At 37.2% G+C, this 22496-nt stretch overlaps 1 protein-coding gene across 4 annotated transcripts in view; it reads left to right on the top strand.

Annotated features, from left to right (window-relative positions):
- Nucleotides 1–22496, top strand: part of EPS8 (epidermal growth factor receptor pathway substrate 8) — a 183200-nt gene that overhangs the window by 96829 nt on the left and 63875 nt on the right. For all 4 annotated transcript variants that reach the window (XM_044228690.1, XM_044228688.1, XM_044228689.1 and 1 more), the window contains 2 exons: nucleotides 19726–19805; nucleotides 22034–22110. In XM_044228690.1, coding sequence (XP_044084625.1) covers nucleotides 19747–19805; nucleotides 22034–22110 — 136 coding nt within the window. In that variant the 5' untranslated portion in view covers nucleotides 19726–19746. The remainder of the gene's footprint in view (nucleotides 1–19725; nucleotides 19806–22033; nucleotides 22111–22496) is intronic.

Raw genomic sequence — 22496 nt, 5'->3', positions numbered from 1 at the left:
GAGAGAGAGAGAAAGGGAGAGAGAGAGAGAGAGAATGTATTTGGTAACATGTTTTTGCTCTGAGTATCTTGTATTTCTCTTGAGTTGTATTTGATTGATTGGAATTGGTTTTTACTTCAGTGAATCTCATTTTTAAAAATCCGTATTTAAAGAAAACCTCTCCATTTCTATTTCCCTCCCAATATACATTTCTTCAGGAAAATAAAGAACTAAGAGATGTAGCTGTAGGTAATAAATCTTAAGTGAGCCACGTGTGCTTTTTCGTCTCTTCTGTCTTCATGGTATGCTCTTTTCACTGTCCCAAGGTACCACAGCACAAACATTGGAGTAAGTTTTGATTGTTTCCAGTAGCTCTGAAATAACGCCCCAAAACCATTTTATTTTCTTGGCAGAAATACTATTATTATTTTTTAGGAATTGGAAAGTGGTCTTTGGATGCTGGGGAATTACCTTATGTGCAAGCTTGTTCATGCCCTCCGGGGGGTGCAGGGGAGCAGAAGGGCTTTGTTTTCTGAGTCAAGCATTGCCATTTGAGGCTTTGTAAGCTTGGCAAGGGCAGCCAAATCCATGCTGTGGATCACCTGTCCTTTGCCCACTTACATCAGTAGATTATTAGTCGGTCATTTTTCACTTCTTCTTTCTTAAGCGTTTGGGCCTAGATCAGGTGGATTCTTTGATTTTCTGTCTTGGCACCTACCGCTGCTTCTGGAGTAGGGCCACTTTGCTTCATCCTACTTCTTTCATGGCAGGGAAGCAGCCACATGGCTCTTGGCAAAACTAGCCTTCCCCGAGGTGACAACAGTGGCAGTTAAGATTAAGTACCACTCTTGTAAACATATCATATCTCATACAATTCAAACACTAGAGACATTTCCTTTTTAGCATCCCAGAATAGAGCAGCTTCGTTTCTTGGGAGAATAGGGACATTCATCTTAAATCTTATTCTTCCTAGCTAACTGAAGTTGGAGGAGTGTGCTACTCTGTGCTGCTATGTGCTGTTCCCAGGGTTTCTTGCCAGGTAAACTGTAAAAAAATGGATCCATTTATCTATAGGTATATAGATATATCTATATCTATGTATATCACATGCTTTCTTTATAGGCAGTGTAGGCAGGCTTTAGAGGTTTTGAGGGTAACATATATCAAGTCCTCAAAGTTACCTATGTTAACTCCCCCTGACTTCTCCCCAACACCATGAGAAGATACGAAACTTTCTTCCATTTCTGTTTTGTCAGGTGATCCTTAGAGTGAATTTAGTTGACAAGAAGTACACTGAGCCAGTGTGCTAGCCTCTGAGACTGATGTCACAGAACTAATGCACTAGACTTAAGAGCTGCAGAGAACTCCTGGAAACACCCTAATTTCCAGCTTAATCAGTACAAATGAACATCCCATGAGTTTAACATGTCCAAGGGCCCAGAGTTAAGAATAGTATTGACAAAGCAAGGAATAATATTAACTTTGGTGTTCAGTGTTTTCTAATCTCACAACAAACCTAAATCAAGTTGGCATCCGGGATGTCCCAATGGCAAGTCTAGGAACAGAATTTCCTCACACTCGCAGAAAGTGGTTAGATTCCGGTAGGACTGATAGTATCAGACAAGGGGCAGAATTGCAAAGGTGAGAGGATATGGTTAGATGAGGATTTTTTTTTTCCTTTCCATTTGGGAAAAATAAGGAAGGTGGCTGGTGGTAAGTGAAGTCAAGATGGAAAGACAAGAGGAGGGAGATGTGTATTTTACAGTGTGAACAGGGTAACTTAGAGGGATTTGGGCATAGTAGTGGACGGTGCTTGCTGTTTTCCTTGAGTGGCTTCTGTTAGAAGCTGTTGGTGCTAAATATTGTCTGCTTATAACTCTGACTAACTAAAATAGTTCCTGTTAGTTTTTCTTGATTTTAGAACATAGTTTCATTCTGTTTTTTCTTAATAAGATTTGAGATCAACATCTTAATTTGGCCAAGTAAAAAAGTAATTGTTGGCATAATGTTTTTCATTCATTGAATACATTTTTACCGAGAACTTACTATGTATTAGGAACTCTGCTTCACACTTTGTGTTCAATAAAATTATTTAGCCCCTGCCCTCAAGAAACTTACAGTCCTGTATACAAACAACAAAAATAGGAAGTTACTGTAGTATGCTAAATGCATCTTCATGTTAGTCTCAAATATAATGGGAACACATGAAAGAGGCATCTCTCCATCCTACTTACAGAAATTAGGGAGGACCTCTCTAGATCTGAAGTTTGACTAGGAGCTGTCCAGATGAAGGTGGCAGGGAGATTTTTGGGTGAGAGAATATTCCAGATAGAAGATGTTACTTGATGGCAAGAATCTTCAAAATGATGTATAGTCTGCCTTTGCAAGTATAGGGAGGGTTCAGGGTGGAGGAGTGGTCTGGGATGAAACAGGGGAGGTGGCAGGAAGGCAGAAATGGTGGAAAGGAAGCTTTATTTATTTATTTATTTTTAAAGACTTTATTTATTTATTTGACAGAGATCACAAGTAGGCAGAGAGGCAGGCACAGAGAGAGAGAGAGAGGAGGAAACAGTCTCCCTGCTGAGCAGAGAGCCTGATGTGGGGCTCGATTCCAGGACCCTGGGATCATGACCTGAGCCGAAGGCAGAGGCTTAACCCACTGAGCCACCCAGGTGTCCCTAAAGGAAGCTTTAAACATATAAAAATCCAGATCAGAAAAGAGTACTATGCTAGCTAATTGAATTGGATGCTTTCTGGAGAGTGGTGGGGAATCATTGATTGGATTTAAGTATAAGAATAATAAATTTAAGGGGCTCCTGGGTGGCTCAGTGGGTTAAGCTGCTGCCTTCGACTCAGGTCATGATCTCAGGGTCCTGGGATCGAGTCCTGCATCAGGCTCTCTGCTCAGCAGGGAGCCTGCTTCCCTCTCTCTCTCTCTGCCTGCCTCTCTGTCTACTTGTGATCTCTCTCTGTCAAATAAATAAATAAAATCTTAAAAAAATAATAAATTTAAGTTTTAGGAGGCAATAATATTAGATTGATTCAAATTTTATCACAAGAAGCTTCTGAAATGATTCCAGTTTAGCTCATCAAATGATCAATTAAGGGGCACCTGGGTGGCTTTCAGTTACGCATCCAGCTCTTGATTTTGGCTCAGGGTTGTGAGGTTGTGAAATCAGGCTGAGCCCAGCATTGGGCTCTGTGCTAGATGTGGAACCTGCTTAAGATTCTCTACCTCCCTCTGACCCTCCACCCCCTACCCCAATTTAAAAAAAAAAAACCATCACTTAATATCCTGGCAGTCCTCTTATTAATAGATTTTTACTGCTTACATGATACAAATATATGGAGTTTGAAAACTACTTTAAGAAATAGTACCAAATATTAAAAAAAATGTTTTATCAGAAATAATCATGTATTATCTTATAGTGTAATATATTGAAATGAGTTTGCTGAGTTTAAGCTATGCTGACACTTAGTTTAGTAGCTTAAGGAAAACTTAACTCCTTTCCTCATCAAATTCAGTAAAAATAGGTAAAATTATGTTAGGAAAATCAGCAAAGGTTTTTTTAAGTTGATTTGTTGAAGTTTCTGAGAAAATATATTTTCCAAAGAAGTTGGAGGAAAATCACCCACTGTGTATACTTCTGCTTAATAGAGATAAAATGGATTATTTCTACATTTTCATAGAGCCTTTTTTATTACCTTATTGCTGAACCCTGAAACAGTTCATATGTTACCATGTTTGTAAAAACATATGCTATCCTAAAGTTGAATATAAAAGTCAATTCTAGTTTTATTGATTGCTATTATACAATTGGAAATGTGTTCCCATAGAGAAATACTCTGTTATAGGCAGGGATTTTGCTGATCAAAAGTCAAGGTGATACCATGACCTTTTGGAATTTTGTAATCATTTGAAACTCTAGGTTGCATTCCTGATTTTGTCTTGCCTTTACTTCATAAGCATTCAAAGTCATTCCTTTTCTTTCTTCTTTGTAAATAAAGTTACACTGTTAGTTCTTTTCTGTACAAATGCGTGTACTCTTATTATAATAAATTTATAGCAACACAAAAAATTCTTTTAGTTCTGTTTAGATGCTATGTGATCATGTGATTTGGGGCAAAAACCAACTCTCTGAACATTGTTTTCTTCTGTATAGCAAAGTGGTTAGATTTTATTCCATATTTACTCCCTATTAGCTCTTTGACATTGGGAATTTGATTAAAGTCAGTCCCTAACTTAGTTCATCTGTAAAGTGAGGCTAGTAATGGTCTTTACCTCATGAGGTGGTTGTGACAAATATATATAAAGCACTTAGAATTGTGCCTGGCATATAGTGCTATCTAAATGGCAGCTCCTGCTCCTCCTCCTCCATTGCTGTTAGCACTTATAGTGGTAGTTCAGTTCTCTTAGTGCATTGATTTTATAAAACAGTTGGTTTAAAATGGTAGACAGCAATTATGCCAGCTAATTTCCACCTAGTTGATTTAATACAGAGCTGGAATTAATTGGGGAACTATTTAGAATTGCTTAATTTGTTCTTCTTATGAACAACACATTTCAACTAAATCAGGTCCTGCTTCTCCCCCAGTTTTACTTATCTCAGTCTATGGACTATTCTAGTAGCTTAGAGATGGGAAAGATGGGAAAGGAAGAAAATGCAAATGTGGCATTACTAGTGCTTGTGCTAATTCCCTCTTTAAATTTCCTCTTCCCTTTGACTTGAAATAGCCTACTTACCCAAACAAATCTGTCTTAACTTCCCAAACAAAAATCCATACAATATGATCCATGAGCATGAAGGTATTTGGTGATTCTCCCTTCCTCTGCTGATCCAAGCACCTCTTTTTATCTTATTAATTTAATATATAGAGTTCTGTTTGCTCTATTACATTTCCAGGTGCTCAAATCTAGGAATGTAATTTCCGGAAAAACTTTTCTTCCTTCCTTCCTTCCTTCCTTTCTTTCATTCATTCATTCATTCATTCTTTCTTTCTTTCTCTCTCTCTCTTTCTTTCTCTCTCTCTCTCTCTTTCTCTCACTCTCTTTCTTTCTAATTGACACTAGCCCAAAAAAGGACTTGTTGCTGTAAAAAAGTTCCATTTCTTTCCAAGTGGATAGTACGTCACTTGTTTTTCTCTCACTTCCTGATTCCTCAAATTCAGATTCTTAAACTTCTTAAAATTCTAAAGTTAACATTTTATAGGTTTTACTGTCTTATTTTTTGATTTCTCTTTCCTACTTTCTTTCAGTTTATTTTCTTTGAATTCAGGTTGTTAATAGGATAAAAAGAAATTATCCTTATTCAGAATTATTTGTACATAGATTTCTTTGCTCACAGAACACTGTTTCTGTGCATCAGTCTTAAAACATTGAAGGCACTTTTAAAAAATGCATCAGCTCTTTGTTTCAGTGGTTCACTAATTATCCTGGATTTTATTATTATTTTTTAAAGGTTTTATTTATTTATTATCAGACAGAGATCACAAGTAGGCAGAGAGGCAGTCAGAGAGAGAGGAAGGGAAGCAGGCTCACCGCTAAGCAGAGAGCCCGATGCGGGGCTCAGTCCCAGGACCCTGGGATCATGACCTGAACCGAAGCAGAGGCCTTAACCCACTGAGCCACCCAGGTGCCCCTATCCTGGATTTTAAATGAGGAAACCCTGAAATAACATTTTCAGCATGAATCTCTTAATCCTATAGTTTTTAGATGTTCATTGCTAGATGTGACTGAGTCTGACTTTATATCCTTATAAATAGCACCTTTTCTATTCTTTTCCTTCTAAGCCATTAACAGAAACTGTAATATTTATTATCACTCATGTTGGCTTTCTTACTAGACTGTGAGCTCCATGAAAGTGGGAACCATGTCTGCCAACTGGGCCCTCAGTATCTAGAGCTTTCCTGTCTAATATGATAGCCATTGGCCAAATGTGGCTATTTATATTTAAATATAAACTAATTTAAATTTAATTAAAACAACAACAACAACAACGAAAACAACTCCATGCCCAGTGTGGAGCCCAACATGGGGTGAGAACTCATGACCCTGAAATCAAGACCTGAGCTGAGATCGAGTTGGGTGCTTAACCAACTGAGCCATCCGGGTACCTCTAAGCTAATTTAAACTTAATAAATTAAAATTACAGTTTTTCAATGGTACTAGCCACACTTCAAGTGTTCAGCACTTGTGCTCAGCTACTGTATTGGATATTGATGATATCACACATGTTCAGCATCACAGGAAGTTTTATTTAACAGTGCTCATCTAGTGGTTACATAGTAAATGTTTGTTGAATGAGTGAATGATTGAATAAATTAGTATCGGTATTGGCTGATGACGATTACTATTGAATGGATCTTATTTGAATTTATGAAGGTCATTTTGGCTTTTAATTTATCAGTGTTGACATATCCCTGACCAATTTAAAAATACTGGATTTATCAATAGTTAAAGGGAAGTATGCGATAGTTAAAAACATGACTTGGTATACCTTAGCCATGGTACGTAGATGTCATGGCCAAGTCATCTTTACTTATAGCTTTTGTAAGTCCCAGATTCCTCATTAACACAGGATAATGATGAGGCAGGAGGGAAGGGAGACTAAAGACACAAGCTGACCAAAGTAAAGCCATTTTGGTTTTAGGCTGACCCTTAACCTAAAAATGAGTATCATAAACAGAATCACAAGATTCAACTCATGGAAAATTATGAGACCCCTTCCCTCCAGGAATAAAAGCTACAAAAGGTGGAAATTCTTAAAAATGCTTACTGTGGGTAATTCCCTAGCCCTAAGACAGTGGAATAACTAACCACCTAATGTAAGTGATAAATCCAAAGTTAGAGTAAGCCCCTCCCTATAGGTTAGCTAATTAAAAAAAAATAATAACCAAAAACCCCCAAACCTAATAAAATCCTTCATTAGAAGTGAAGTGGGGGTCCTCTTTCTTATGTGGGAGGAGAGACCGCTTCTTTGTCAGGTAGCTCCATTCTTCTGTACTTAATAAATCTTTGTCCTTTTTCTCTAAGATACTTCCTCTTGAATTCTTCCTCCCACAAAGTCAGGAACCCTCTTGGTGAGGGGTCTTGGCCTGTCTGGTATAAGTAAGCTCTTACAACCTCGTAAGCTGGGTAAGAATTAAGTAAGATAATGTATATAAAGTGCTTGTACAGTAACTCACACACTAAAATGCTTAATAAATTATCTTTTTTTTTTTTACAGTAGCAAACAGAAATATGTCTAGATTTATCCCAGTTCATGGGTAATTTGAGGCTTATGAAGAACTGTGCTCCTATTTTTGAGTGCTTCTGTTGTTAGAATATAGTAGACATTTTTCAAGGTTAGTATTATACATAGCCAAAGCTTATATTTACTGCCTTTAAGTATGAAATTTAGTAGTGTCAATTATAAATTTTTTCCCATTGGACTTAAAGTTTTATCTTTTTAAATTTTTATTTATTATTATTTTTATTTAAAGATTTTATTTATCTATTTGACAGAGAGAGATCACAAGTAGGCAGAGAGGCAGGCAGAGAGAGAGGGGGAAGCAGGCTCCCTACTGAGCAGAGAGCCTGACATGGGGCTCAATCCCATGACCCTGAGATCATGACCTGAACTGAAGGCAAAGGCTTAACCCACCGAGCCACCCAGGGGCCCCACTTCTTTAATTTTTATGACTATGTAAATATCTAACCTCCTAATAAAAGAGTTCACACTACATTTATGGGCAACTTGTTTTTAAAACTAATGCAGATATCTCTGATTTCTCTTTTGGGGAGCTGAGAAAGAATTCATTCCCACCTGTATTCACTAAATAAGGCTTCTTGGGGTGCCTGGGTGGCTCAGTTTGTTGGGCATCTGGCTCTTGCTCTTGATTTTTTCTCAGGTCATAAACTCAGGGTCATGGGCTTGAGCCCCAGTCTGGCTTTGTGGTCAGCAAGGAGTCTTCTTGAGATTCTCTTCCTCTGCTCCTTCTCCCTCACACCTTCTCTTTTTCTCATAGATAAGCAAATCTTTAAAAAAAAATAAGTAAATAGGACTTCTCTTCGGAAAAAAAATCTGAATAATTTAAGTCACTGATTATTTATGTAAGTTTCACTTAGTCATCTAACTCTATTGGGCATTTAAAGGTATGACTTAATTTCTAGAAAAACAGTTAAGGCATTTTTAAAATGAACAATAATCCCTGATTTAGTTGGGGATATTGCCTCACTTTTAAACACTATAATTGTTGTTTCTTTCCTGGGATTTGAAAATAGCATTTGTTGTTATATATAACAACAGGTAGTTAAACACACACTACCAAAATATCAGCTGACTTTATGTTAGGTAAATTTTCTTCATTTTTGTGTTGCTTTCCCTCTGGCTATCCTAGTCTTTTTGTTTTTAGTATAAACTTGTGCTCATATTTCATAGTCCGTCTTAACCTCTCAAGTTCATAGTGGAGGTGACTTGAATTTTTCTCCTAAGGTTTTCATTAATAAATATTTACCAGTGTTTGACAATGAAAATATGTCACAGGAAAAGGCAGATCAAACACAGATATATTCCACTCCTTCCAAATCAGTGACAATAAGGGGATTCATAACCTGTAGAAACCCAGTGAGATAAAGTGACTCTGGAAAGCCCATGGGTGATGGTAACTGACCTACAAGTATTAAGAAGCTGGAACCTGAGCTGCTAGGGAGAGACACTTCAGAATCTTAGAAAGACTTGACAACGAGAGTGACATGAAAGCAGTGGTAAGTGTGTTTAAAGTGAACTTAGACCTCAGATGCCTCCCCACACTCGAGCAACAGTGGAAGTCAATTCTCTGGAGAATGTGAGCTAGAGAACTCTTGAGTGGGGGATACCAAGGTACAGAAGGAAGGTAGGAAATTAAATGAAACACTAAGTAGTGCGATGCCCCCAGTGCACATTCTCCTATTTATCTCCAAAAATTTGGCAGTCAGTTTTATATTCTCCAGATACTCAGTTGGAAGATGCTTCTTTGAAGAATCTGATGCTTCTGTGCAAAAGACCTGTGGATACCAATGGTTGGTGGTCTCCCAGTGGAATAGCCCAAGGAGACCATTCCACAGTGAAGCATGCCTTTAGGCAAGCCCCATTCACCTACACAGACTTTCTAATTGGTCTTTTAGTGTTTTGTTTTCAGTGTGAATGGTAACCAATGATTGCTAGACATTTAAAAAAATTTGGAGACCAAAACAAGCCTGGAGAAAACAAAGAAATTGACAGCAGTAGACACAAAGGAAGAAGGAGAATATTATCTTCAATATTTTCAGGAAGATCAAAGAATATACTGCAATCTGGAATTAAAAACAAGTATTATTTTTTAAGAAAGGCATAAACATGTGCTCCAGGAAATTGAAAATTGATAGAAGATTTGAAAAATTTAAAATGATTTTTTTGGAGATGAAGTTAAGGAAGCCACTCAAAAAATAGAACAGACACACCAGGAAATGACAAACAAATGATAAAAGGCAGTAACATTAGAGACTCAGTCCTCAGAATAGAACAGTGGAATTCTTTAGAAAGGCAGAGTTTTAGAAAAGTGTCGTGAAGAAATGCTCAAAGAAAGAACTCAAGAAAATTTCTTAGAATTTAAGGACAGTGATTTTCAAATTTGAAAAGACTTCTTGAGTTTTAATATATTGAATTTTTAAAAAACAGCTATAGCAGTATATTCATGAGATTTCAGAAAAATCAGGGGGAGAAAAGTGAAGGTTCCCAAACTCCAGAACTGCAGAAAGAAAAAAAGAAAAAAAGGTCACTGAGAAACAGAATGGCACCTAACATCTCAGCAGCGACACTGAAAACAGATCAATGGCTTCAAAATTCTGGGGCGAAAATAATTTGCAGTATAGACCTGGAAATCAAGACAAACTACTGGTCCTCTGTGAAGGTTGAATTAAACATGTTTCAGTCATGTAAAGCTTTAGAAATTAGCTTTCTTACACTCTGAAGTATGTGCCCTCCCAAAAGAAAAAAGTAAAAGTAAAGAAGAGGGAGTTATGGGATCCAGGAAACAAGGATCTGAGACGGGAGGAAATGAAAGTAATGGATAGGATAGTGTTGATTTGGATACCACGGTGAACACTGTGCACGAGGCAATGCACAGAGATCAGGGAGAGTTGCCTGCAGAAAGACAGAAATGAAAGTGGAACAGATTATGTTTAAATGCATTGAAAGGAAACTTCACTCCTGGTGCAGAGGGAAGGGATGACATTAATGGAAAGGAAGGAAAACTAAGGTTTGAAGGTAAAATGATTATTCTAAAGATAAGAGATTATACAAAGAAAGATTGTGAATAGCAATTACACAGACAGTGGTTAGTAAACATGGATTTTTGGTCTAACAAAATTTGATGTAAATTAAGTTTGCCCCCTGTGAAAGGCAGTGCTGTTTTAGCTCTCTCATTACTTTCTACCTCTTCAATTATTCTTCAGTAACTCTGAACTGCTGGTGGTTTCCTAAATGTACCATGCCGACTCTTGTCATTGCTCTTCTCAGCTTACTCAGCCCATGCATCACAGCCTGAAGGAAGGCTTTTATTAACTGAATGCCCTCCCATGCCCCCCCCCCAAGCATAAGGTGCCCACTTTGCATTTCGCTCTTTCTCCTTGCCACATAGAACTAAATGATCCTGATGATGGCTGCCTCCCCTCCTCTTCTATACAGTTCTAAAGATCTTTATGTAGCCTTCTTTGATTCAACCCTTCTTTGGGGGAGATTTTCTTTTCTAGACCCACTCCTAATCTAACTTTCCTTAAACTTGATACTATACTGTCCTAACACTGCTTGTAATGTGCTTTTTTCCTAAATATAGCTTTTCTTTCTTTCTTTCTTTTTTAACCTAAAATTTCCAAATAAGATGGGAAAGTTTAGAAGGAAGATTTTGTTAGGATTTGTTTTCTTAGGAGCAGTACTGACTGATGATCAGTTATTTTTATATTCAGCCAAATGTAGATAATTACTGGAATTGATCTTTGTTTTGTTTTGACTGTTCTTTGTCAAATCACTTTCTCACAGCATATTGGGACTGCCTCTGTTTTTGAAGATAAGTGAAGAGTAGTATTTTGAAAGGAGTCCATTTTTATCTTTGTCAACAAAATGTTAAGCAGTGTGGAATAATAGGAAAAAGGGTTAGTTAATGATTGAAGAATTTTACCTTATTAAACCAAGTCATCAACTTTCTGTTGACTTATAAAGTTATGGGTGTTAAACCTGATACATCTGCCCCCATATAACCATTATGCTCACATTTGTATCTCTAAAACCATATCTTGAGAAAAATAGAACAAATTGAAATAATGAGTAATTATTGATATGATACCTCTGTGTCCTCTTATCAGAATAACCAATGTTTGAGTAGTATGTCAGACAAATAGAAATGAGCTTGAGATGAAAAGTAGCATCTTTTAATAAAAATATCTGGGAAACAATTTCGGGGTGATATATATTATAATACAGTAGAAAGCTCTATTTAACCTTCCTTTAAGCAGAATTGCAGGGGCGCCTGGGTGGCTCAGTGGGTTAAAGCCTCTGCCTTCGGCTCAGGTCATGATCCCAGGACCCCGGATCCAGCCCCGCATCGGGCTCTCTGCTTGGCAGGGAGCCTGCTTCCTCCTGTCTCTCTGCCTGCTTCTCTGCCTACTTGTGATCTCTGTCTGTCAAATAAATAAATAAAATCTTTAAAAAGAAAATAAACAGAATTGCATTGCTTAATGTCCTATATAGTTTAGAAATTAAACATTTCTTACTTATAACCATGAAGGGATGTATTTATGATTCAGAAACGCAGGATGACTTGAGTATAATCATTTCTTTAAGGTGACATTCGCCACTCTGTAGGTTGTAACCATTTACTGTAACAGTATGTTGTACAGTTTGTAAAACCGTAGATCGACTTGAGGAGCTGTACTAAAAATGCAGAGTAAAGCACCAGCAGTGTTTTGTTTACCTCTTCATGTCCTTTGCTCGAGGTAAGACAGAGAAAGGTAATCATGTGGCAACAGGGTAGTTAAATATTAAAATGTTATATCTCATCTGTGGGTTAAAACTCTTCTCACTGTACCTGTAAGGTTTTATGATTTACTATTTTTAGAGGCCATTTAATACGTCATAATAAAATTTGAATTCAAGAGTTTCCATTTCATTAAAGATGATTTCAGAACATAGTTTTCCTTCTACCAGATTGGGTCATGTCTGGCCCACATACTCTATCTGTTTGCCTTTGTAAAATATGTTGAAATGTAAAAATTTAGCTTGTGGCACTACTATGGAAAAACAATGTCTCATAATAAAAATACTCCTATGAGTATTTCCTCAGTAGCTTTTGTTTTGCACTAGTCAGTGACACAAACTTCCATTTTGGAACCTTTCCAAAAAGTTCATAGAATGTCAATAAATAATAACCTTTAAGGCTAATTTTTAAAAAACAGAGATTTGAAAAAAAAATTACTGGGGGGGAGGGAAGAGGTGAGTTAGGTGAGATGGTTTTCTTTACTTCTTATTCCCAAATGTTGTTCCCTGATACGTGTTTGGTTGAGAAGTGATCTGGCAGGAAAAGCTGTACTTTTATTCTTATTTTGGAAGAAAATGCCCACAGGGAATATTCTTCTACCTCTTCTGAGAATCTGCACTCAACAGCTTTTTGCTTCTGGGAAGATCTGAACTTCTTAGATAATGTTTACTTTTTAAAATTCCCTTTGTCTTTTGGTGGTGTTAGCCAAGGTTTTGTGTTAAAGGCTATGATCTCTCTCATGCCTCAATTTCTCTCTTTCTCTCTCTCACTCAACACTGGGCTGTACCCAGTGCAGAATGGAAGCCTAATTCAGATCTCATCTGAATCACCTGAAATAGGAGTTTAGCAGGGGATGAACAATCAAGAGTTTCTATTTGATGAATCAGATCCTCTCTTGTACAGTTTTCTATCATTTCTGTTAACTAAAAAATAGAATAAATAGGCAGATAGTGGAAAAATACACAAATCTCCCGTACAGAAGAATTCTAAATAATTCATGAAGACATTCCCTCTCTAAGAGGTGGAGCTTAACTCTCCACCATGTAAGAGTGGACTACATTTAGTGACTTCTTCCAAACAGGTCTGTAGAGTGGTGGGGAGGGAGGTCGCTTAATAATGGGGAGACATGACACATGCTGCTTTAGTCAGCGAGCAAGGTTAGCATAAGCAGTGTTGTCATAGCTAACAACATGGACTTTGGATATGATGTGGTTAGAGTGGCACATATCTTTTTGGTCTTCCTCCTCTAAACCTTTTAACTCCATCTTAATCATGAGAAAAACTTCAAACAAATCCCAGTTGTGAGATATCCTATAGAATATCAAAATTCAGTACTCCTCAAAAGGCAGTCAGGGTCATTACTGCAGGTTGAATTGTGTCCCCCAAAAAGATATGCTCAAGTCCTCCCACTCTGTACTTAAGAATGTGACCGCATTTGGACAGGGTCTTTGCCAGTGAATCCTCATGTGGTGTCCTTACGAGAAGAAGGAAATTTGGAGATAGATAGACTCCCAAGGGAGGCCATATGAAGACAGAGCAGAGATTTGAGTGATGCATCTACAAGCCAAGGAAAGCCAGAGATTACCAGCTACCATCAGAAGTTAGAAGAGACAAAGGAAGATTCCTTCCCTACAGCCTTCAGAGAGAGCTTAGCTTCATTTAGGACTTCTAGCCTCTGCAACTATGAGAGAATAAGTTTCTGTTGTTCAAAGCCACCCAGTTTGTGATACTTTGTTATGGAAGCCCTAGAAAGCTAATATAGTCTTCAAAAACAAGGGGCGTATGAGAAATGGTCATAGTGGAGAGGAGCCTAATGAAACATGAGGACTAAATGCAATGTGGTATTATGGACAGGATCCTGGACCAGAAAAAAGCATTACATAAAAAAGTGAAGGAAGTCTGAATAAAGTATTGGTTTTAATTAATAATAAATTATTGATATTCTTCATTAATTGTCACAAATACATCATGCTAATGCGAAATGTTAACAATAAGGAGATAGGGTGCAGATTATGCAAGAACTTTGTGTTCTATTTTCACAACTTTTCTGTAAATATGAAGTGCCTCAAAAATAGAAAAGTCGATTACAAGGAAATGTAAAAACCCCAAATTTAGTTGTAATTTTAATGAGCCCTCTATGATATGTGATGGAGTAGATGACAGTCTGTTTGGGGGTGTGGCCATGGTGACCAGGCACTGAGGGCTGTGTTTCCTGATTAATTATGTCACAGAGTGATTAAATCAGGAACTTCCACTGATAAAGTATATACTCCTTTAAATGTCAGTTTATTGCAGCAGTCATTATATAAAGATAAGTATAAGTCCATTATGAATTGTGGAAATAATACAATCAGGGAGATAAACATTTTGATAAAAGATTTTTTTCAAGCCTATGTAGACAAGGTATATATAAAAAAGGAAAACTCATACCTAAATAAGTATGTGGAGATTTCGGTTAAAATTCCTCATGTCATTTATGAAATTTAATGGACACTTTGCTGAAAAACAGTTCAACAGCCAATCCTACCACCATTTCTCCCAGAACTCAACCCCAAGGTATGCTTCAGTGGGATAGGGGATAGGGAGCCTGGTAATGAAGAAGGGTTAAGACAGTTTCTTCTCTCTCTGAATTTTGTTCCCTGTCCTACCATATTTTTATTTTTGTTGGAGGATTCCAGCTAAATTGGAGACTTATTTCTCCCTTCCCTTAATATGTATTTAATTATAATGGACGAAATGCAAATGATCCAGGTAAATATATGAGTATCACGTGCTATTTACATGTGAATAAAGCACTCGGAAGACCTACTTTTATACACTTGACCCATGAACAACATGAGGTAGTTAGGGGCACGGGACCCCTCACAGTCAAAAACTATCACATAGCACTTTTGATTTCCTATTATTAGCTGATTGTAGTTTTGACTTACCTATTAATAATGATCGTTGACCGGAAGTGTCAGCGATAACATAAACAGTTGATAAATACGTATTTTATATATGTATTATGTACTCTACGCAGTACAATAGGGTAAGCTAGAAAAAAATGTTATTAAGAACATCATAAGGAGAGAAAATCCACTTACAGTACTGTACTGGAGTTACCGAGATAAATCTGCATCTAAGTGAACCCATGTGTTTCCGGTTCTAGCTTCTTGTGTTACCACCTGGGCAGGTGTCTTAACTTATTTGAGACTGACATCTCACCTACAAAATGGAGCTAAGGCTGTTCTAAGGATGCAGTGAGATGAGGTTTCTAAAATGTCCTATGAAGTGGGGCTCATCAAATGTCATTTTCTTTCCCCCTTTTTGTTCTCTGCTTATGATTATATCTGATAAAGAAACAGAACGTTACTCTTTTTTTAATGATTTTATTTATTTGAGAGAGAAGAGTGAGTGAGTGAGCAAGAGTGTGAGCATTGTGGGGGGCAGCTGGCGCTATGAGGCAGAGGGAGAAGCAGAAACCCCCACCCACCGGAAGCCCAGCGGGGGGCCCCATTCTAGGTGATCCCAGGACCCTGGGATGATGGCCTGAGCGAAAAACAGATGCTTAACTGACTGAGCCACCCAGGCACCCAGATAGCATGTTCCTCTCCAGTCATTCATGGATCTAGATGATTTTTAAAATTTCAAAGGCACATGCAAATGGCATGTACTCTCTTGAGCTCAATGTCATCATCTATAAAATGAGAATGGAAAATAGTACTTCATCAAAAATTAATGTGACTATTAAACAGGATAAGGGCTAGAAAACATTTAGCACAATACTTGGTACAGGTTAAAGTGTCAATAAATAACAGTAGTTGTTTTTAAAATCAGCATATTTTCCCAGATCAATAAAGTATTGACCGTGTTCTTGAACTGAGATATTAGTCATTTCCCGTGTATAAAATCAAGCAGTAAATGTGCTCTAACGATGCTGTCACAGCAACTAGAGTTGGAGGGAAATACTCAGAAAGCAGTAATAAGGTATATATATATATATATATATGGCTTGTCTCTGTATTAGGCCTTCTTATGAAATCTATCACAATAGCGAACATACAGTTGGTACTAATGTGCTTTTTAGTTGCTTATTAAATTTCTGCAACAGGTATTGTTCTTCAGCTAGTTGTTAAGCCAACAACATTCTGGATTGAATATAGACTGGCTGCCAAATCGTCCTAATTTGTAAACAGCCTCAGAATGTTCTCTGCACTATTAAAGAAAAAGAAAAAGAGAGAAATCAAAATAATTATTTTAAGTGATTACAATGTATTGGTTTAAAGGTACAGAATTACTCTTGATTGATATTGAGAAAATACTGTACTTCTATTTTAGTAAGACTTGAAGGTTCCTCTATACTATATATATGGTCTACATAGCTATAATTTGGATACGTCTTTTAAAAGCCTGAGGAAAAACCAGGCATTTGTAATTGTTTTCTTTGCAAGGTGTGCACTCTAATTTCTATATTTGAATATTTGAAAACTCCATATTGCTACATGAGCATCTGTGACAAGTGACACTATGATTGCCAAATAGGAAAAGTTTCCGTATTTAAAATTCAATTTAGCAAATTGACATTTTCTATTCCCTTTTCTAATATTCTCTTATTCTGACAGATCACTGTTTTAAAACAAAACACAAACCATGCATTTATTTGACCGTCATGAAGAATTAAACATGAAAAGGATGAGATGCTGTGGCTATCACTTTTCATTAAAACCAGCTGCTGTGGTCACATATACTAAAATGCAAACCAGATCAAAACCAGTACAAACCCTGGGGGGTTAATTTGTATACTGAATGAACCAGCTTGTTTTGAAAGAGTGCTTTAAAAAAAAAAACTTGAGAAGAAACTTACACATCCCTCATTTAATTTTTCACTAGCTCTGTGAGTTAGAAAGACCCAAGAATTATCTCTGTTTTACTGTGAGAAAACTGAGACAGAGGCTTATTTGACTTGTGTAGCTAAGTTAGTGCCAGAAGCAGAGTTCCAGGCTTCTCTGAATGACTGTGTCTAGCCATGGGCTCTAGACCCAGAAGGTGATTCCAGGCCTCTGTCCTGGCCCAGATTCTAGAATAGAACAATGATGTGTTCTGTTTGGATCTTAACAGGCGAATGAGAACCAATTGTGAGATATTTAGGAAATTTGTAAGCCTCTGTAGAAGTATTGCTAGCTTGAGATGAGCTATAGTGGAAATATTTATACTATGGAAATCAGTAAGCACTACAAATCAGGATTTAATTTTTCCCCAGAGAACTGGTTTACCTGCCTATGACTGATCATATCGAAGTATAAACTGAAGAAGAACAAAACAACAATAAAAACAATATAACAATGTAATATAAGTGTAATGTAATTTTGTAAATGTAGTAATTTGTGAATTAATGTAATATTTGTAATTTCGTAAATCAAGGGGAGAGGTATTTCTTTGTTCCTTAATTTAGAAATTTGCTTCTAAGCTGTGAATAAATATGGGCAGGACTATTGGGAAATCTTGAATTAAACTTGAGTGTTTTGAGGACCTTTATAAATCCCTAACTATTCTTTAAGAACTAGGTCAGGTCTCACCCCTTCCAAAAATTATGGCAGTCAGCTTGGCTTTTCCCTTTGAATTTCTAGTTGATTTAAAATCGAGCTACACACACTGGGACTTATCTACTATGTGTTCCATTTGAATTAATTTTGTATTGTTAAGAATGCAGTAAAGTTTTTCAAAGGTGGGACCTGGACTTCCTTCTTCTTTTTTTTTTTTTCTTTTTTCTTTCTTTGAATAAATATTTAATTAATACCTATTCTATGTTCTTACTGCTTGAGAAACAGCATTAAACAAAAGTCTCTGCCCTTCTAGAAATTCTAGTCCAGTGAAGAGTCAGGAATTAAACAAATGAAAAATTAGAACTCTGATAAGTACTTTGAAAAATTGTTTGTAGTTGGGGAAAGTACTTCGACAAAACTAAAAAAGTGTATAGTCTGAGAATGTCTGATAGTGGGCTTTTCCCTATTCAGGGAGGTCAGTTAAAGCTTCCCAGAGGACATTGTGATTGAATTGAAAGCTGACAAATGAGAGAGAATTAACTTGAAGTTACTGGTTTTGAATATAATTTCTTTGTGTAGGCTTTCTATGGCCTTCTAATCTGAATGAAGTTCCCTTTCAAAATGGACCCCCATATCACCCTTTGTAACAGAAACAACAATTTTTAATTTCATATTTATTCACTGAGTGTTTTTCCCAGTAGATTATTGGCCCAAAGCTGGGACTGTGTTCTGGTCACCTTGGAAGTATCCGTCGTATTACTGACCTATAATAGTCACTCAGTTGTTAAATCTCCTGCTCCCTCTGCCTTTGTTTTCTAATAGTGCTGGCATGTAGCCTACCAACCTCTTCATTACTGAAAAGACATAGTAATGTAATGTGTACAAAGAGAAGTAAGATAAGATCCAGAATTGTGTCACAGAACACAAGAAGGAGGAAGTGTCCAGGAGTAAATAGAAATAAATCAGGTGTGGGGCTCCTGGGTGGTTCAGTCAGTTAAGGGTCTGCCTTCCGCTCAGGTCATGATCTCAGGATCCTGGGATCAAGTCCTGTCTGACTCCATGCTCAGTGGGGAGCCTGCTTCTCCCTCTCCCTCTGCCTGCCACTCCCCCTGCTTGTGCTAGCTCATGACCCTGATGATTCTCTTTGTTAAATAAATAAATAAAATCTTAAAAAAAAAAAGAGAAAGAAATCAGGTGTAAGCAGTATTGTCTCGGAGAACAAGGAAAGAAAAGGCCATTGGATTTAACAAGAAGGAAGTTTTGTTTATTCATCTTGTTTGAAAGAATTTGTTAAGTTTGTCAAACATATTAAAAATGTTTTCTGAAGTGAAATGTCAGGTGATAACTTTTGAAATTGCTTTCTCACAAAAGGTGAAAAGAATGTGTAAATGGATACCTTCTTGGAAAAAAGGTGTATCCAACCAAGTGTGTGTATGCACAATATTGTCAAATGTGCTTTGAAGGAGGGAGAAAGAAGAAAAGTAGATGCAAGAAAAAGACTGGAGGGGGCGCCTGGGTGGCTCAGTGGGTTAAGCCGCTGCCTTCAGCTCAGGTCATGATCTCAGAGTCCTGGGATCGAGCCCCCACATCGGGCTCTCTGCTCAGCGGGGAGCCTGCTTCCTCCCCTCTCTCTGCCTGTTTCTGTGCCTGCTTGTAATCTCTGTCTGTCACATAAATAAATAAAATCTTTAAAAAAAAAAAAAAGAAAGAAAAAGACTGGAGGGAACTAGCAGGATTGTTAAATGAGAGTGCTCTGGGTACTGCTTTTCCCCTTTTTTTCTTTTCTGTATTTTGCACTTTTCTCAAGTTTTTAAAGTTAATAAACCTATAGTACTTTCATAATGAAACAGTAAACAAAGTAACATTTCATAAAACCAAGAATTGCTTAAGGGTTTGAGCAGAATATACAGTTATGCCTTCTATATGTAGAGGACTCAGAACTATATTTTAGATTTCTCTTTAACTTGCCTCAATTTGCTTACTGCTCTAATACATTAATGTTAAAGGCCAGTTGAATCTTTGTTTATATGTCCATCTGCACTTCTGGTGCCAGAGCTCTTTAAGGATGGAGATCTTTATCTTTGTATTTCTGTCATCCCGGCAGTGACATGTGTATGTTGAATGCATAACTTGAAACTGAAATGTCTTGACCTTTTTATTACCTTTAATCTATGTGCCTTTCTTTTTTCAGAACCCAGGACTGAAAACCACAATGAATGGTCATATTTCTAATCATCCCAGTGGTTTTGGAATGTATCCAGCTCAAATGAAGTAAGTTGGAAGGTTTATATTTAAGTTGTTGGGGTTCTTTTTTTATGATTTATATATATATTTTTAGAGAGAGAAGGAGAGACAGGGAATGCATGAGCCGGGACTCTTGGCCAGGGGTGGGGGTGGTAGAGGGCGAGGGAGAGAACCTTAAGCAGACTCTGCTCTGAGTACAGAGCTCAGCGTGGGGTTCCATTCCACAACCCCGAGATCATGACCTAAGCCCAAATCAAGAGTTGGAAGCCTAACTGACTGAGCCACCCAGGCGCCCCTGTAGTGGTTCTTTTTGGATTTGATTTGGTTGTTTTGTTTTATATTTAACTGAAAAGATTAACTGCCAGTTCTTTATGTAGTTTATTCTTCATTAATATAAAATTTCTTTCTAATTCTAAGCTATGATTGTATTTAAAAGTTTACTGTGTCTGGAAAGAAAGAGATGGTTAAGTAATACCTGCCTCAAGGACAACGACCTACTAGAAGGCAGTTTCTTCTGTTATTTTATGTATTACTACTTTCCGTGGTGGAATGTATACTTCCGAGATTTCCATTTCTCTGGAGTATGCTATTACTTTTATTTATAAAACACTGGCATTTGAGGAGAGTTAAATGTCTTCCAGTCCAATCTGTCAAGATACTTTTCACTGTGTAAATCAAATAAAAAGTCAGACGAGCAAACAAAGCAATCCCTATAGCTCCAGGTTGAAATCAGGTCCCTGACATAAGTGGCTGTCCCTTTATTTATTGTAGATAACATTGTAGTTACTTTATGTTGGCCATTGTGGTCTGGAGTTCGCTCATTATTTTTCAGAATTCATAGGTTATTCATGATGTAAATTGTATCATGTCCACCCGTTATTCAAGCCAGAAAGTTTGGCCACACCCTAAGTCTTCCTCCCTTTTCTTACAATAAATATCCTTTTAGTTATGAATGTGTAACATTTTCTTCTATAAAGGAACTCTTGATTCTGTCTCTTCCTTCTTTCTTTTTTTTTTTAATTTTATTTATTTGACAGAGGGGGATCACAAGTAGAGAGTCAGGCAGAGAGAGAGGGGGAAGCAGGCTCCAGGCTGAGCAGAGAGCCCGATGCGGGGCTCGAACCCAGGACCCTGAGATCATGACCCGAGCCGAAGGCAGCGGCTTAACCCACTGAGCCACCCAGGCGCCCTCTCTCTTCCTTCTTTCTGTTCTAGTTCTACGTAGGGCCTTTTTCTTACCATAATTTTTGCAGTACCCTCTACCTGGCTACCTTGCCATTTGGATTATTTTCTTTAAAAATGTTTTTGATCATGGCATGTCTTTGCATAAAATATTTGCTGCATCTAAAGAATAAAAATTCAAAATTCTTATGCCCTCTATTTGCCTTCCATATGTCTGAAGCCATTCCTCTCTTCTAGGCATGCCCCATTAGATGCAACATTCCTTTGGACACCATGCTAGTCACTGAGCCAATTCCTCCTGCCTTTTCCTCACTTAATTCTCCACCTGTCTGTAGAACTTCTTCCCAGTCTTTTCTATTCTGCGGAAATGCCAACTTGGCAGTGAAGATTTTCTGCACATCCTGATAAAAATTGAATCCTTCTTTGATCTCACCTGTTATATCTGTTAGTTTTATCCAGATGTCACATTCTATTGTAACCATTTTACTTGTTATATTAAAAGGATCATGTCCCCTGCCATATTCCTTATTCTAATAGGTTTTTGGGTTTATAAATGTTTACTGAATAATTTTTTAAAAAAATTCAAGTGATATGTTTACTCCACCTCCCATTATTAGTAGCAGGAGGCTAGAAATAGGGCAAAGTGGGTCCAATTAATGATAAAGTGTTATTTTACCTTTTAAGTTTTTGTCAAAATAATGTCTATTCCATGATAGGTTCAGTCATTGAGTACTTTTTATGACTGGATCACTTCTCTCAACTCAATTTAGTATGGCACACTTAAGTTCTTCTGAGATAGTTTGAGCCTTATCGACTTCCTTCTTATGAAGGTTCTGAATTGGAGTTTGAGAGAAGGCTGTGACTTGTACCTACCTCAGTCTACACTGGGGTAGTGTGGTTTATATTCTTGACCAGAGCAGGATCTGTCTCATTTTGACAAACCTAAGTTGTGTTTTTTAAAACTCATGGTGATTGTGGTACATTGGAATTTTTATTTGTAGTTTTGAATTTTTATTGCTTACTTTGGACTTTAACCAAGAACAATGACCTTTATTTATTTATTTAAATTACAGTGGCTATGGAACATCACCCACCTTTTCCCAAATGGACAGAGAACACAGTTCAAAAACAAGTGCAAAGGCCCTTTATGGTATGTGTGTTTATTTGACAAGCTGTAATTCTGTTTCTAACCACATTTTACAAATTTGTATTTTTGTATTCAGATTCATCATTTGAACCCATGCCTTGTTTATATTATTTGGAGTGACATAGTGAGAGATAAGGACTGTTTAAAAAAGTTTTTATAAAAATCTACTAAGATATGACTTCTGCTTACTGTCATGTGATTTGGAACCACGGATGTATTGCAATGTTTTCTAAGGAGTCTTTTAAATGGAGTCAGTCCCTTAGGTGGATTTTCGCAGCTAATCATTTGTGTTATAATTGTTGATCTTCATGAATGATCCGTTTCATTGTGGCTGACAGTTCACAGGACTTCTTCCTTATAGCTCTTGAACTTTAGTAGTGTAATAGTAT

The sequence above is a fragment of the Neovison vison genome, chromosome 12 (assembly GCF_020171115.1).
Source record: "Neovison vison isolate M4711 chromosome 12, ASM_NN_V1, whole genome shotgun sequence".
Lineage (NCBI taxonomy): Eukaryota > Metazoa > Chordata > Mammalia > Carnivora > Mustelidae > Neogale > Neogale vison.
This window is presented reverse-complemented; position numbering and strand designations above follow the sequence as displayed.